Genomic DNA, 13,318 nt, shown 5'->3' with positions numbered 1-13,318 from the left:
ATTCCTTTGAGCCCAATTACCCATAATTCTCCAGAGACATTGTGTAAGGTCTCAGTCAGAGAAGTTCAGCACAGTATCAAACACATGCAGTCATGTTTGCAGAAAAAAAAGCTATAATTACGCATTTTAAGCAGATTATATTTTTGACCCTAAGAACCACCTATAGTTCAAGCCAGGGTTGCCAGATCTCTGGTTTTCCCTCCAGCTAGCATCATTTGTAGTGCATTTCCTATCCAATAATCACAAAGCTCTTCTTACTTCTGATAAGAAAAAAAAAATAAGAAAAAAAATACCAGTGTTTATTTTTTTGCTTTTATTATTTTTATAATTATGTGTATTTTGGATACACAATTAATTGTATTTAATTTAATTTCCCTTTCATTCATATTATAGTAAACTATTGTAGTTTCTGGCTGTGATTCTTGCCTGTAGGAAGAAAATACATTATTTGACATATATTCAATATGTATTTTACTAGTATTAGTAAAATCTGTGTCCCATTCACTGAAAAAGGCACTATATAACAAAATAAAGAGACCAAACTCTACCATTTAAATGCTGTAATTTTGCATAATTTACAATGCATATAATAATACATAATATTAGTATTACATTTTAATAGATACATATAAATATTGTCAAAAATCACACACTATTTGCTTATTATCCAGTGCATTGGTTGTTTACTGATCTGAATGAAAATTTAGTTAATAGTAAATGTAATGCTTTGCAGTGTCTGGTGGTGTTTAGTTTTACTCACTTTCACCGCTAGTCACATTTTGCCCTTCTGTTCTGCTGTATTTGCTCAGCTGCTTTCAGATACATCCAGTGATGCTATCAAAGTTCAAGTTTGTAGCGTTTTTATGAGTGTTGGACCTCTATCTGGGCTTGGTGACCTCAGAAATGCATATGATGGCTCTGTCGTTCAGGTAAAGGTCGAGTTATTTCCATCTGCGCCGTGCCGTCTCTGTTGTCATTTAGTGCTTTATTTTATGTGGTATTTGAGAGTGAGAGGGAGCACGTCGGGTCTCGGGCCTTGAAACCAGACTTTGGGAATTCATTTAGAGAGCTTTTTCAGCTGAGTCACTAAAGGTTAAAGAAGGAAGTCAAGCTTAAAGAAAGCTGGAAATACTCTGTGCTGCTGTGTGATTCTCAGCGGTCAGTTTAATTATAGCAGCTGGTTTGATATGAAGAGCTGGCACTATATCAGATGAGTGTGGGATGCTGATTATTTCATGTTTGCTCTTACTTATTTAACGCTTCTCTGAAGTAGTGCAGATTCCAGTTTAATTATTTCCCAGGGCTGCATTTCTAGATGGCATTTGACTTTCTGCGCGTGACTTTCTCTGATTTTTTTATTTATTATTATACATTTTTTTATTTTTTTGGATTTACATCAAAGTTGAGTTTTCTCTATTTTGAGCTTAAAGAAATAGACCCTTGAAAATGAAAATGAAATTCAGTCACTATATACTATACTACATGCAAGTATCCCAAAAGCTCAATTGCAGTGGTATTATTTGATGCATAGTGGATGTTTGACTTTGCTTTATCTTTAAACATAAAAATGAGCCGGAGTCTATTTCTGCTAGCATGCTAATGAATGCTGATGGCTATCGGGACTGCTTTCTGAACTCAATTAGCTGTGTGATAAACTCTCATTAGCATTAAAGCTAGATGAGCGTGCAGATCATCCGGCACGAGTGTGAAGATTTCCAGATAGCGTCATGCTACGCATAAATGAAGGCTGAGAAATGCATAATTTTAGTCGTTAATCAGACAGAACGAGCTTATTCGTATGATGATGATAAATTCGTCATGATTGACTTAGAATACTGTGGTGTGATGAGGTTTCCAAAAGCTTAAATTGAGCAGAAGTTCAGAATGATCTGTTAGCGCTATTTAGGATCCAATCGCACAGGCAGCTCGGATTATTGGCATTCTTCCATCGCTCAAATCTGAAAGTCTTTGTGTGCTGTTTTCACTTCAGGACTGAGAACGAGAGAAAATGGCTCCCTATGTAGTGTGCAAGGTGCTGTGGATTAGTGTGGATGTGTGCGGGGAACAGCGCTGTGCTCTGGCTCTATAATGGGTTTACTGTAATCACTTTAGGACGGGTTTTATCCCATGTGTCGTTCTGACCCATCCATCCCACACACCCACTCCACCGCTGACACCACACCACACGCTCAATTAACACTGATTAGGGACCATTTAGCAAGTGTTTTTTTTTATTTTTACACTTTTTTTTGAAGCTTTAGAGAGCTGGCTAGAAACCAGCAGTGTAGGACCTAGTGCGACACTGTATTAAACTTATCCGTCTTCACTAGTAAATATTATTTATTAATGATGCAGTTGCATAGTACATAGTGTAGTGTTAGTGTTACAGTAAACACTGTATTTGTCTGTAATATTCCTTCTGGAGAACGTCTTTCCTCAGCAGCGAGCGAATGGTCTAAAAGCCCAGAGAAGCCGGTGCTCTGTTTCCTGCAGGCCATCAGGTAGACCTGGTGTGTCTCTGAGCACAGTCTTCAGCATCAGCAGCTCTTCAGTGGATCATCGTGACACGTGTGCACTGCAGCAGAAAATTGCCTGAGATGAGGAGAGTGAAAACCGGGAATTTAAGAAACTGAGAATTTGCTCTCCCGAGAGGGATGAGGAGCAGCAGGTGAAACGCTGATGTTAAACGTAAAGAAACACTCCCCGTTCTGTCTGAATCCACCATTTCCAGTTAGTGATGTTTGCTAATGCTTTTAATTTAATTTAATTTAATTTAATTTAATTTAATTTAATTTAATTTAATTTAATTTAATTTAATTTAATTTAATTTAATTTGCAATTTATTTATTTATTATTTTTATTAGGGTTTATTTTGTTTTGGTTTATCTGGATATTTATTTTATTTTTTTATTTTATATTGTTTTCTTTAGAAATATGAATATTTTATTTTCTGTTTATTTATTTTTTTTAAGTTATTTATTTATTTAACTTAAGCATGTAACTTAGTGTATGCTTATTCAGCATTCATTTTTTTATTATTTTTTATTTATTTATAAATGGATGCATATTTATTTATTTAATTACCCAGACAAAGGATTATTTTTTTAATGTAATTACATTTTTAGTACTTTTTTACAGGCAAAATCTGTAATGCGTTTAAAAAGCATGGAATCCCTGAAGTCATAACACCTTAACAAAACCATTTTTTTTTTTTATATATGGCCAAGCAACACTCGCGCTTCCTTCTAGAATATGCAAAAATCTAGTTTAGCATCATTATTACTCACTACCACATATTTGAGTCGGTTCCATTTTGGCGGCCGTGATGTTTTGTCTGTTGTGTTTTCCCTGCGGATGTTTGAATGCCGTTAACATTAGTAATCAGTTTGCATATTCATAGCTGTGCTGCGAGCTTCTTTACGCGGCTCTTCTGACGGAAAGCTTGACTCAGGGATGTTGTAAACCTGATGTAAATCCGAGCAGAAATGTGAAGCAGTGATGTAGAGAGTCTCTGTGGGAAGACGGCGGTGACTCTCTGTCCTTTGTGTCGTCTGCAAATGCAGCATCAGCGCAGGCCAAATCTCTGTAAGTGGCAATCAAGCTGCTCGCTAAAAGCCTCCCAACGCTCTTAATTATTAATATTCATTTCCTGTTCAGACAGGACTACCTCATCTTCTCCGTCTCTCTCGTTCTCTCATCAGTTCTGTTCAATGACACACCGTTTGCAGGAGACAGGAGTAGACACAGCTACTTCTTTCTTTCTTTCTTTTTTTTATTTTTCTTTATTTATTTTTTTATTTTTAATTCACTGGGAATGTGTGAAAATGGAATTGGTCAAAAAGTGTATTTATGTTTTTTTTTTAATGCTTTTATTTGTGCTTAATTTATTTGTTTATGGTTTTATTTATTTGCTTATTTATTTTTCATTCATATCTATTTATTTATAAATGTATTTATTCAGTCATTTAAAAATGTGTGTATTTATGTATGTATCTCTATCCTGAATTCACAAAAGATTGGAAAAGTCTGGAAAATACAGAAATGTTGAACAAACAGCATTTGTTTATTTATTTATTTTCTGATCACAAAAGTCTGGAAACATGACTTTTTCTTTGTATTTATTGATTCATTCATGTATATTTTTATCATTAATTTTATTTATTTATTCATTTATTTCTCTTTATCTCTATTCACAAAAGGGAACCATTTCTGTGGAACAAACAAAAGTGAAAAATGAATGCTTTGATTTATGCATTTATTTTTGTATTGATTAATTCATTTATACATCTGTTGATTCCTTCATTCATACTTTCTTTTAAATGTAGCCTTGATTCACAAAAGACTTAAAGTGTGAAAACTGGAAAGTTTATTGATATATTTAATAGTTTCTTTGTGTGTTCGTTTATTTTCACCCTATTTCTCCTCAGTCGAATGACCTTTGGCTTGTTCGGTGAGTTTGTAAAGCTTTATTCTCTGTAGAGTTGTTTAGGAGTGATTTGTGCTACACAAATACATTTAGATGGAATTGAATTAATAATGTATGAATCTGTACTGCACAAAGCAGCAGTTTTGGAGCAACTGCTTTGACTGTTCAGGATTTATTCATTTATTTTGTCTGCCAACTGCAACTATTTAACTGTTTCTCAAGTGCACATTGCCTATATAATTTACATTTCATAGTCATTGTCCATATTCACTTGTGAAGCAGGGCAAGTTTTGATTGTTCAGAAGGAAGTGTAGAGCTTTGTAAAGTTAATCAGATCCCTCTTATTGAACGGACGGTGTTTCGGCTGCTGCGTGTGCACTGATTTCCAGTTTGGACTGAAGCTGTGAGAAATCATGTGCATAAATATGCAGCGCTGATTAATTCACAAGATGAGGGCCGTATCCTAGAAGAGAACTGAGATTGCACTTCATGATCGCACATACGGAGGCCTGCGGGGGCCAAGAATAATTCCTTTTCTATCTTTATGCAAACTTATTTTATGTACCAATTTTTTTTTCAGTTGCAGAAGGCAGAGAAATGTCTGTACTGTATTATAATAATTTATTAGACAGATAATGGTATAATATCTATTTTTTTATTATTATATATTTAATCATTTTATTTGTTTGTTAGTTTAAAACATCGTATGGACATATATCTTTGATGGTCTATTTTTCATAAAGTTTGAAAGGTTTATTTTTATAATAATAATAATAATAATACATATGTATAATATATAAACAGTGCTGAATAGATTACTGACGAAGCACTTTGTTACCGATTTGTTACAAATTTCATTATAGAAATTGTAGCATTTTATATAATGAATAGTTTTTGATTACTTTGATTACTTTTGACATAACTCAGTATAATATGAATTATATTATTATATACAATTATTTATAATTATGTAACCTATAAAACAACTTTAGTCATATTATAAACATTTTAAAACATGTTTATATGTGTAATATAATTTAGACATACTGTAATAATCTGCATACTGGTACTTGATATTTGGAAGCTGATTACATTATTCAAATTGCATGGAATCAGTTACTTCCCAGCACTATAAGTGTATTATATTTATTATATTTATATAAACCATTCACAGACACAGACACACACACACACACACACACACACACACACACACACATATATATATATATATATATATATATATATATATATATATATATATATATACATACATTTATATATACATATATATACAAAAATATAATGTTTTTGAAAGAAGTTTCTTCGGCTCATCAAGCCTGCATTTATTTGATCAAAAATACAGAAAAAAACAGTAATATTGTGAAATTCTATTACAATTTAAAATAATTGTTTTTAAATGTATTATACTTTTAAATTATAATTTATTTCTGTGATGCAAAGCTGAATTTTTAGGATCATTATCACATGATCCTTTAGAAATCATTCTAATATGATGATTCATTATCAAAGTTGGAAACAGTTCTGATGCTTAATATTTTTTCAGAACATCTGATACTTGTAGGATACTTTTATAAAAAAAAAAAAAAAGAAGCTATGTTTTTTAAATATAAATGTTTTGTAATAACAATATACACTACTGGTCAGTCATTTGGGGTCAGTAATTCTTTCTTCTTTTTAAATAAAATCAATACTTTTATTCAGCAAGGATGTGTTAAATTGATAAAAAGTGATAATAAAGAAAATATATTATTATAATTTTTTATTTTATTTGAAATAAATGCAGTTCTTTTTATCCTTTTATTGATCAAATATATTAGACAGCAGAACTGTTTCCAACACTCATGATAAATCAGAATATTAGGATGATTTCTAAATGATCATGTGATCGACTGATGTTACATGTGACACTGAAGTCTGGAGGAATGATGCTGAAAATTCAGCTTTGCCTCACAGGAATAAATTATTATTTTTAAAGTATATAAAAAAATAGAAAACTATTATTTTAAGTTGTAATAATATTTCACAATATTACTGTTTTTTCTGTATTTTTGATCAAATAAATGCAGGCTTGATGAGCAGAAGAAACTGCTTTCAAAAACATTAAAAATAGTCATGTTTCCAAACTTTTGGTCTGTACTGTATATATAAATGCAGTGTCTTATATATATGATGTCTATGTCTAGAATTATTCATACATGTATCTGTGTTTATATGTTTGAAAGTTCAGTTTGCTGTTAATGTTGCTGTATCATGAGCTCAGTTTGCTAGCACTCTCTTCTAGAAAGAGCTTGTAAATGGATGTTTTTGCAATCCTCTAATGCAGCAGAATTGCTTTTGAGTTTCATGGATCAGCAGACCAGTCCGAGTCATTAGATCTGACTGCAACACAAACACACGCATCTGTCACTGAATCTCCATCAGCAGCGGTGAAATCTGGTGGCGTGTCTGGTGTTTGCCCTGTCGTGCTCCAGCGTGCAGGCTGATTGGTTTTAATTGTGAGGGGATGTCAGGCTCTTGGTGAAAATGAAGCTTGTCTTGCTCCGTTTGCATCCCAGACAGCTTTGTGGAGATCAGAGCCCGGCGTCTGTTTGGCTCACACGTCTGCGTCTGCATGCATTGATTTGCTCTCGTCAGTGACATTAAAGGGAAGAGTTCGAGGGATGTACTGAGGAATCATTAAAGTGGGATTTGTTTGACCTCGCAGCCTTATATTGAGCAGCTGCAGCTTTAGAGGAATCGTCTTTAACCGTCTTACACGGTTGTTGATCTTCTGATGCTCTGATGAACGGATAAACTGTGTTTCTGAGAGCAGGGCATCAGTCACAGAATGTGTTTTTCTCGGCTTGTTGTTCTGGTTTATTTATAGAGGCGAAAGGAATTGATGAAACAGATCAAGTTTGACTGAAATTGATTGGATGAGCCACGTTTGAAGCCATTTTTAAACCTCTCTTTAAATTCCCATGTGAATTTGATTTAAAAATAGCCTAACTTTGTCATTAAGAAAGTGTTTCTTAATCATGTACTATCATTTACAGACACCTGTGATGGAGGTGCCTGAATTTATTAGATTTTTTAAATTTATTTTTATTTTATGATTTTATTTTAGTTTCTTCATTTAGTTTGTTTTTGTTTTTGTTTTATTTTATTCTATTTGTTGTATTTTGTTTTATTGTGATGTTTTACGTTCTGTTTTGTTTTAGTTTGTTTTGTTTTGTCTTTTGTATATTTGTTATTTTCTTTAAGTTTTATGTTTGTTTGTTTGTTTGTTTTATTGAAAGTGTTCCTTCATCAATCACTGACATCTACAATATAATAAATTTTTTCCATTAATTTATCTGATCCTGTTTTATAATTTTTAGTTTTATTTAGTTTCAATTTATTTTGTCGGTTTATTTATTATTGTATTAATCTCTTTTACTTGATTGTTGTGATGGTTTGTTTATTTGTTTTTATTTATTATTGGATTTAATTTTGTTTTGTTTTAATTAAGTAATTTATATTTATTTTGTCATTTTAAGATATTATAATTTTTTTATTTTTTTTTTATTTTATTTTTTTATGTGTAATGTATGTTTGTTTGTTTGCTTGTTACTTGTTTTAAAATGTTTTCCACAAAATACTTCAGTGATATATTTTAATTAATTTATGTAGAACATTTTGCAGTCTATCATTAGGATGATTATTTCTGCATGCTCAAAAACCACCAGGTGTCTGCGAAGTAACCAAAATGGTAAAACATGCAAATGCATGAACTGCTTTAAATATATGTAAATTAGTCCTGTGAGTTAAAGGAATAGTTCAGCCAAGACTAAACCGGGTCATCATTTAGTGACCCTCATGACATTTCTCCAGGTGTTTTTTTTTTTTTTTTTCTCAGATGTGAATGGCACGTCCTCCACTCCTTCTCAGTTCTGTCCCTTTAGTTAGTTTTTTTTGTCCAAAGTGATTGTTCTAGTGAAGATATAGCAGAATTGTATTTTCATGAAAGCGAAACAGCAGCTTTAAAACATGACGTCTGGAGATTTTCGTGCAGTTTGTTTTGAAAGAAATCGATGCTTTTATTCAGCATGGATGCCTTGAATTCATCAAAAGTGACAATAAAGACAAAATATTTCTTTTTCAAACAAATGCTGTTCTTTTGGACTTTCTATTCATCACAGACAAAAATATCCACAGAACGTCTGTTTTCAACATTGACAGTAGCAGCATATCTTCATATCTTCATGATTTCTGAAGATCATGTGACACTGAAGACTGGAGTAATGATGCTGAAAATACAGCTTTGATCACAGGAATAAAATACATTTTACTATGTATTCACATTGAAAACAATTATTTTAAATTGTAATAATATTTCATAATTCTACAGTTTCTCCTTTATTTTTAATCAAGTAAATGCATCCTTGGTGAGAAGAAGAGTCTTCTTTAAAAACAAACCTTACCAACCCCAAACCTTTGAACTTTCAGCAGTTTCTGCATGTTTAACTGAGATGGGAATGATATTTAAAAAACGCACAGTTCATCTCAGGAAACTATAACCTATCTGCCTTCCAGAAGATGATGTTCACCAGTGATTTGTGTTATAATGTCAGACGCGGCAATCTATCATTTTTACACAAAATGTGTTTTTGACTGAAGAATAGAATATTCAATCAATAAAATGCAGTGTAGGTTATGAGATTCTGCTCCATTTTGGTTTTCTTTCCTGTTCTTTACAGATAGTTTGGTACTGCATGTTTGGAAGCTCTAAAACACTCATTTCCGATGCTAAAACTTATTTAAAATGTCACTTTATTTCAGTATTATGATATTTAAAATGTCACTTTATTTCAGTATCATGATCAGATGGCATGACTGGGTTCACACAAATGAAGCCGTTTTTAATGAAAGTCATTGTCCCTCACATTTCCACACAACAACACAGAAATGTATTTATATCACACTAGTGGTTTATGTTATTATACACAGAAATTATTCATAGAAAACTAATTGTGTATAAATAAAACATGCATTAATTGCACCAAAATTTGCACCAAATACTTAACTTAATGCTCAAGGCTGAATTTTATTGTTAAAAAAATACAGTAAAAACACTAGTATTGTGAAATACTATTACCGTTTTAAATAACTGGTTTCTATTTGAATATGTTGTTTTTTCAGGATTCTTTGATGAATAGAAAGTAAAAAATAAACTGAATTTATAAAAATAAAATGCATCTTTTGTAACATTATAAATGTCAGTTTTGCATAATTTCTAAATAAAAGTATTAATGTATACACACACACACACACACACACACACACACACACACACACATATATATATACCAGTTAACTACTTAAATAAAACACCTTTTGTTGTTCAATCCATCCCGCTTCATGCTGCTCAATCTCTCATTGAAATAATAAAAAGCAGTCGTACTCTTTGATAGCTGTGCACTGATGCATTTATCACAGTATCAACAATGGAGTATAATTTCCTTAGGCAACATATTGAAGCGACTGCTGCTTTCATCCACATCCTCATTTTCAGATTAAATCTTCGGTCCGCTGTGACTAAAGTCTGTAGCCTGTCATCAGTCTGTCTGTCCATCTGTTGATTCAGTAAAGCTCACTTGCATTATTAATGTCTGCAGTCACATTAAGCACTCATTTTTCAGCAGCTCATTATAAACAGATAGTATCTGTTGGCCCTGATGAGAAACTCTCCGTCTCTCCGTTACAATGCAGGAGTCAAACGTCTTTATCTTAGTCAATCAGAAATGTATTTGTCTTGTATCGCGCCGCCCCGCTCAAGATTAAAGGATGATTAATAAAGCTTCAGATGCGTTTACACAGCCAGAGCCTTTTAAGACAAGTTACCATTCAGTCGCTGATATCCAGTGGCGCTAATGAGATGTCAAACATCTGACGGACGCTCACACACGAGGGGTCAGACGTTAACATCAGCGCTCACACATTCATGGTGGAAATTAATAATAAGAAACTTGTCTGAACTACTTCAGCTGGTGACTTTTGACACTTGATATTGAAGCATCGGCTGTTGTTTCTCAAGTGTCCTCAAGTTGGACTGAGAACAGCTGAACATGAAATAAAAATGTAACTATTTAATTTCCTAATACATGCTCATTGTCATGTGGGTGTTCATTGAAACTGATTAATTAATGCATTTATTTATTTAACATGTAGCTTTTCATCATTTATATATATAACATGTAGCTTGTCTATTAGTGAAATTGTGTTCTTGGTTTTATGTAATATTTTAAAGGAGTGTCTTTATTTATTTTAATACGAAACAAGCCTTGTTTTTTTTTTTTTTTTTAAGTTAACATGTTTCGCTTGCTGTATTTCCAGCTTATGTGTCTTGAGACTCCTGCTCTCTGTTGGGAAATGATAGGAAAGGCCTACATTATATTCATTTACACGACTGCTACTCAAATGATGTCACGTTACAGATACGCAATGATCTGGTCGTCCCGGGTTTGATTTCTCTCCATTGTCTCTTTCTCCTTTTCTACAACGGTGACGCAGTTAGAGAAGTATATAAAGATTTCTTGTTCTCTCTCAGTTCATTAGAGACAGGCTTTATTGAACTAAGTGGATATAATGTTTTTTAGTCTCTGTGATATCCTCCTAATGTGGTCTCAGTGTGGCGGAGTTAAAGACCCGTGATTAAATTTATCATCTGTAGTTTATGTGCTCTCTCTCTATAGTTCTGTGTCAGGAATGACATTATTCTGTGTTTAACTGGCTGTGTTTATGGTTCATTGTTAAGAACAAATGCGCTCATTTAAATGTGAAAATAAGTGGATGAAGTATGGCTGTGCTAGTTCTCATTGAATTGATTTTTTTTGTCTCTGATTCCAGAGTCTTCCTGCGAGCCATCAATCAGTACGCCGCTGTACTCAGCAAGAAGTTCCTCGATCAAACCAACTTTGAGCTTCAGGTGAGACTTCAACTTCAGTAGAGCTTCTTTTAATATATATTGCTTGAAACAAACAAGGAGATGTTGGTCCCCATCCACTGCCAGTATGTGCTCAAGAAAAAATATCAGTGTGGAATGACATGAGGGCAAGTTTATGTAGTCCTGGTCATGTGCATTCATGTATGTACTGTTATGTATTTATATATTTATTCATTCATTCAAACCTGCTTGGCCTCTAAAACTACTTTCCTTTTCAGCTGAAATTACTTTGAACAGAAAATATGGATGTAATGTAAAACGTTTGTATTGTTTGCTTTATATAATACAGTATTTATTGAATTTATTTGTTTTATAAATGCATGTTATTCATTTATTTTCATTTTTTTTAATAATTTATTTATTTATTTATTTTTTTTTTTTACAATTATTTGATTTGTCATTTGGTTTTATTTATCATTTACAAAGATTTTATTTTGTTTCACATACTTTTAGATAATAATGTTAATTGGCTGTAATGTACATAATCTGTTAATATAAGGTTTTATATTGTAATACATTGTAAAACATTTATTAAATGTACTTATGTTATACAATTCAGTTTCTTAATATTAATAATATTCTAATAATTTACTTTTGTGTTTTGCAGTGCATATAACCTTTAATCTAAAGACGAAATCCAAATTCAAAGTTTGTTTTGTTTTCACTTTCATCTTGGATGAACAATAATGTTTTAAAAATATGTAATGTAAATAATGAGTGTTTACTTCCTCTGTGATGTTAGCATTGTCATTTAATTACATTATTTGTAGATGTGGGAGTTATGCCACCTAAACCGAGTCACGGTTTGTGTTCAATACTAGAATGAAAATACAGGTGAACTGTGTGTTTAATACTGTATCTGTATGATGCTTTAAGACTAGGTGTGCTACCAGAAAACAACAACAAGCAGCATCTAGTCTTATTTATGAAAAGTCTTTTGGCCGGATGAGTTAGAGGAAGTTCCAGCATGGATTATTATATTTCTCTTCAGAATAACTTCAGCTCTTCTCTGAGCTTTGTGCTCATGCTGGTTGTTGGTTGCTATTTGGTGGTTATTCTTATCCCTGCCTTTGTTTTTACCCTTTAAAATGTAAAAAAAAAAATTAATTATTATTTTGAAATAATTGTTGAGTGGCATCAGCTCTTCTGTGCTTTAAATAGCAGCATGCTACTTTAATATCTGATCTCTCCCTTTTCTCTCAGCTGTGGAATAACTACTTCCACCTCGCTGTGGCATACCTTACCCAGGAGTCTTTGCAGCTGGAGAACTTTTCGAGTGATAAACGGGCCAAGATCTTCCACAAGTAAGCTTTTGTATCACAGACACCTACCCACAATGCACTGCGGCATAATACGGATCATTCATTCAGCCTCAGGCCATTCATGATGTAAATGAGTTTTTTTTGTCATCAGATCAGATTTTGGATAAATGTAGTATACCATCATTTGCTCAGCAGCGGATCCTCTGCAGTGTATGGGTGCCGTCAGAATGAGAGTCTAAACAGCTGATAAAAACATGACGATAATCCACAAATAATCCACTCCAGTCCATCAGTTAACATCTTAAGAAACAAATCCAAACATGATGTTTTAAACCATTGTGTCTGGATAAAATACCAGTCCTCCATCCATAATCTCCATCCTGAATCAAGAGAGAAATCTGCACGGATCAAGCACTGTTTACAAGCCAAAACAGATTTAAACACACTTCTCAAAGCTACATTTCTCCAAATCTGTTCAGATGAAGAAACAAACTCATGTGCATCTTAAATGAACATTTTCGGCAAACAAATTTTTTGGGGTGAATTGTACCTTTAAGGAAGCACTAACACGAGAAGAGTCAGCAATTTAAAGTTGTAAGGAATAATTCATGCGTGTGAGTTTCATCTGGAGGGGCAGAGAAA

At 32.8% G+C, this 13,318-nt stretch overlaps 1 protein-coding gene across 1 annotated transcript in view; it reads left to right on the top strand.

The window, feature by feature from the left end:
- The first annotated feature begins 11,250 nt into the window (after positions 1-11,250).
- Positions 11,251-13,318, top strand: part of LOC113111416 (dedicator of cytokinesis protein 1-like) — a 47,536-nt gene continuing 45,468 nt past the window's right edge. Inside the window, exons 1-2 of the mRNA XM_026276083.1 lie at positions 11,251-11,396; positions 12,618-12,718. Of these exons, the coding sequence (XP_026131868.1) occupies positions 11,268-11,396; positions 12,618-12,718 (230 nt within the window). The 5' untranslated portion in view covers positions 11,251-11,267. The remainder of the gene's footprint in view (positions 11,397-12,617; positions 12,719-13,318) is intronic.

Source organism: Carassius auratus, chromosome 12 (genome assembly GCF_003368295.1).
Source record: "Carassius auratus strain Wakin chromosome 12, ASM336829v1, whole genome shotgun sequence".
Taxonomy (NCBI): domain Eukaryota; kingdom Metazoa; phylum Chordata; class Actinopteri; order Cypriniformes; family Cyprinidae; genus Carassius; species Carassius auratus.
Note: the sequence above shows the minus strand (reverse complement) of the source record. Positions and strands in the feature narration are given on the sequence as shown.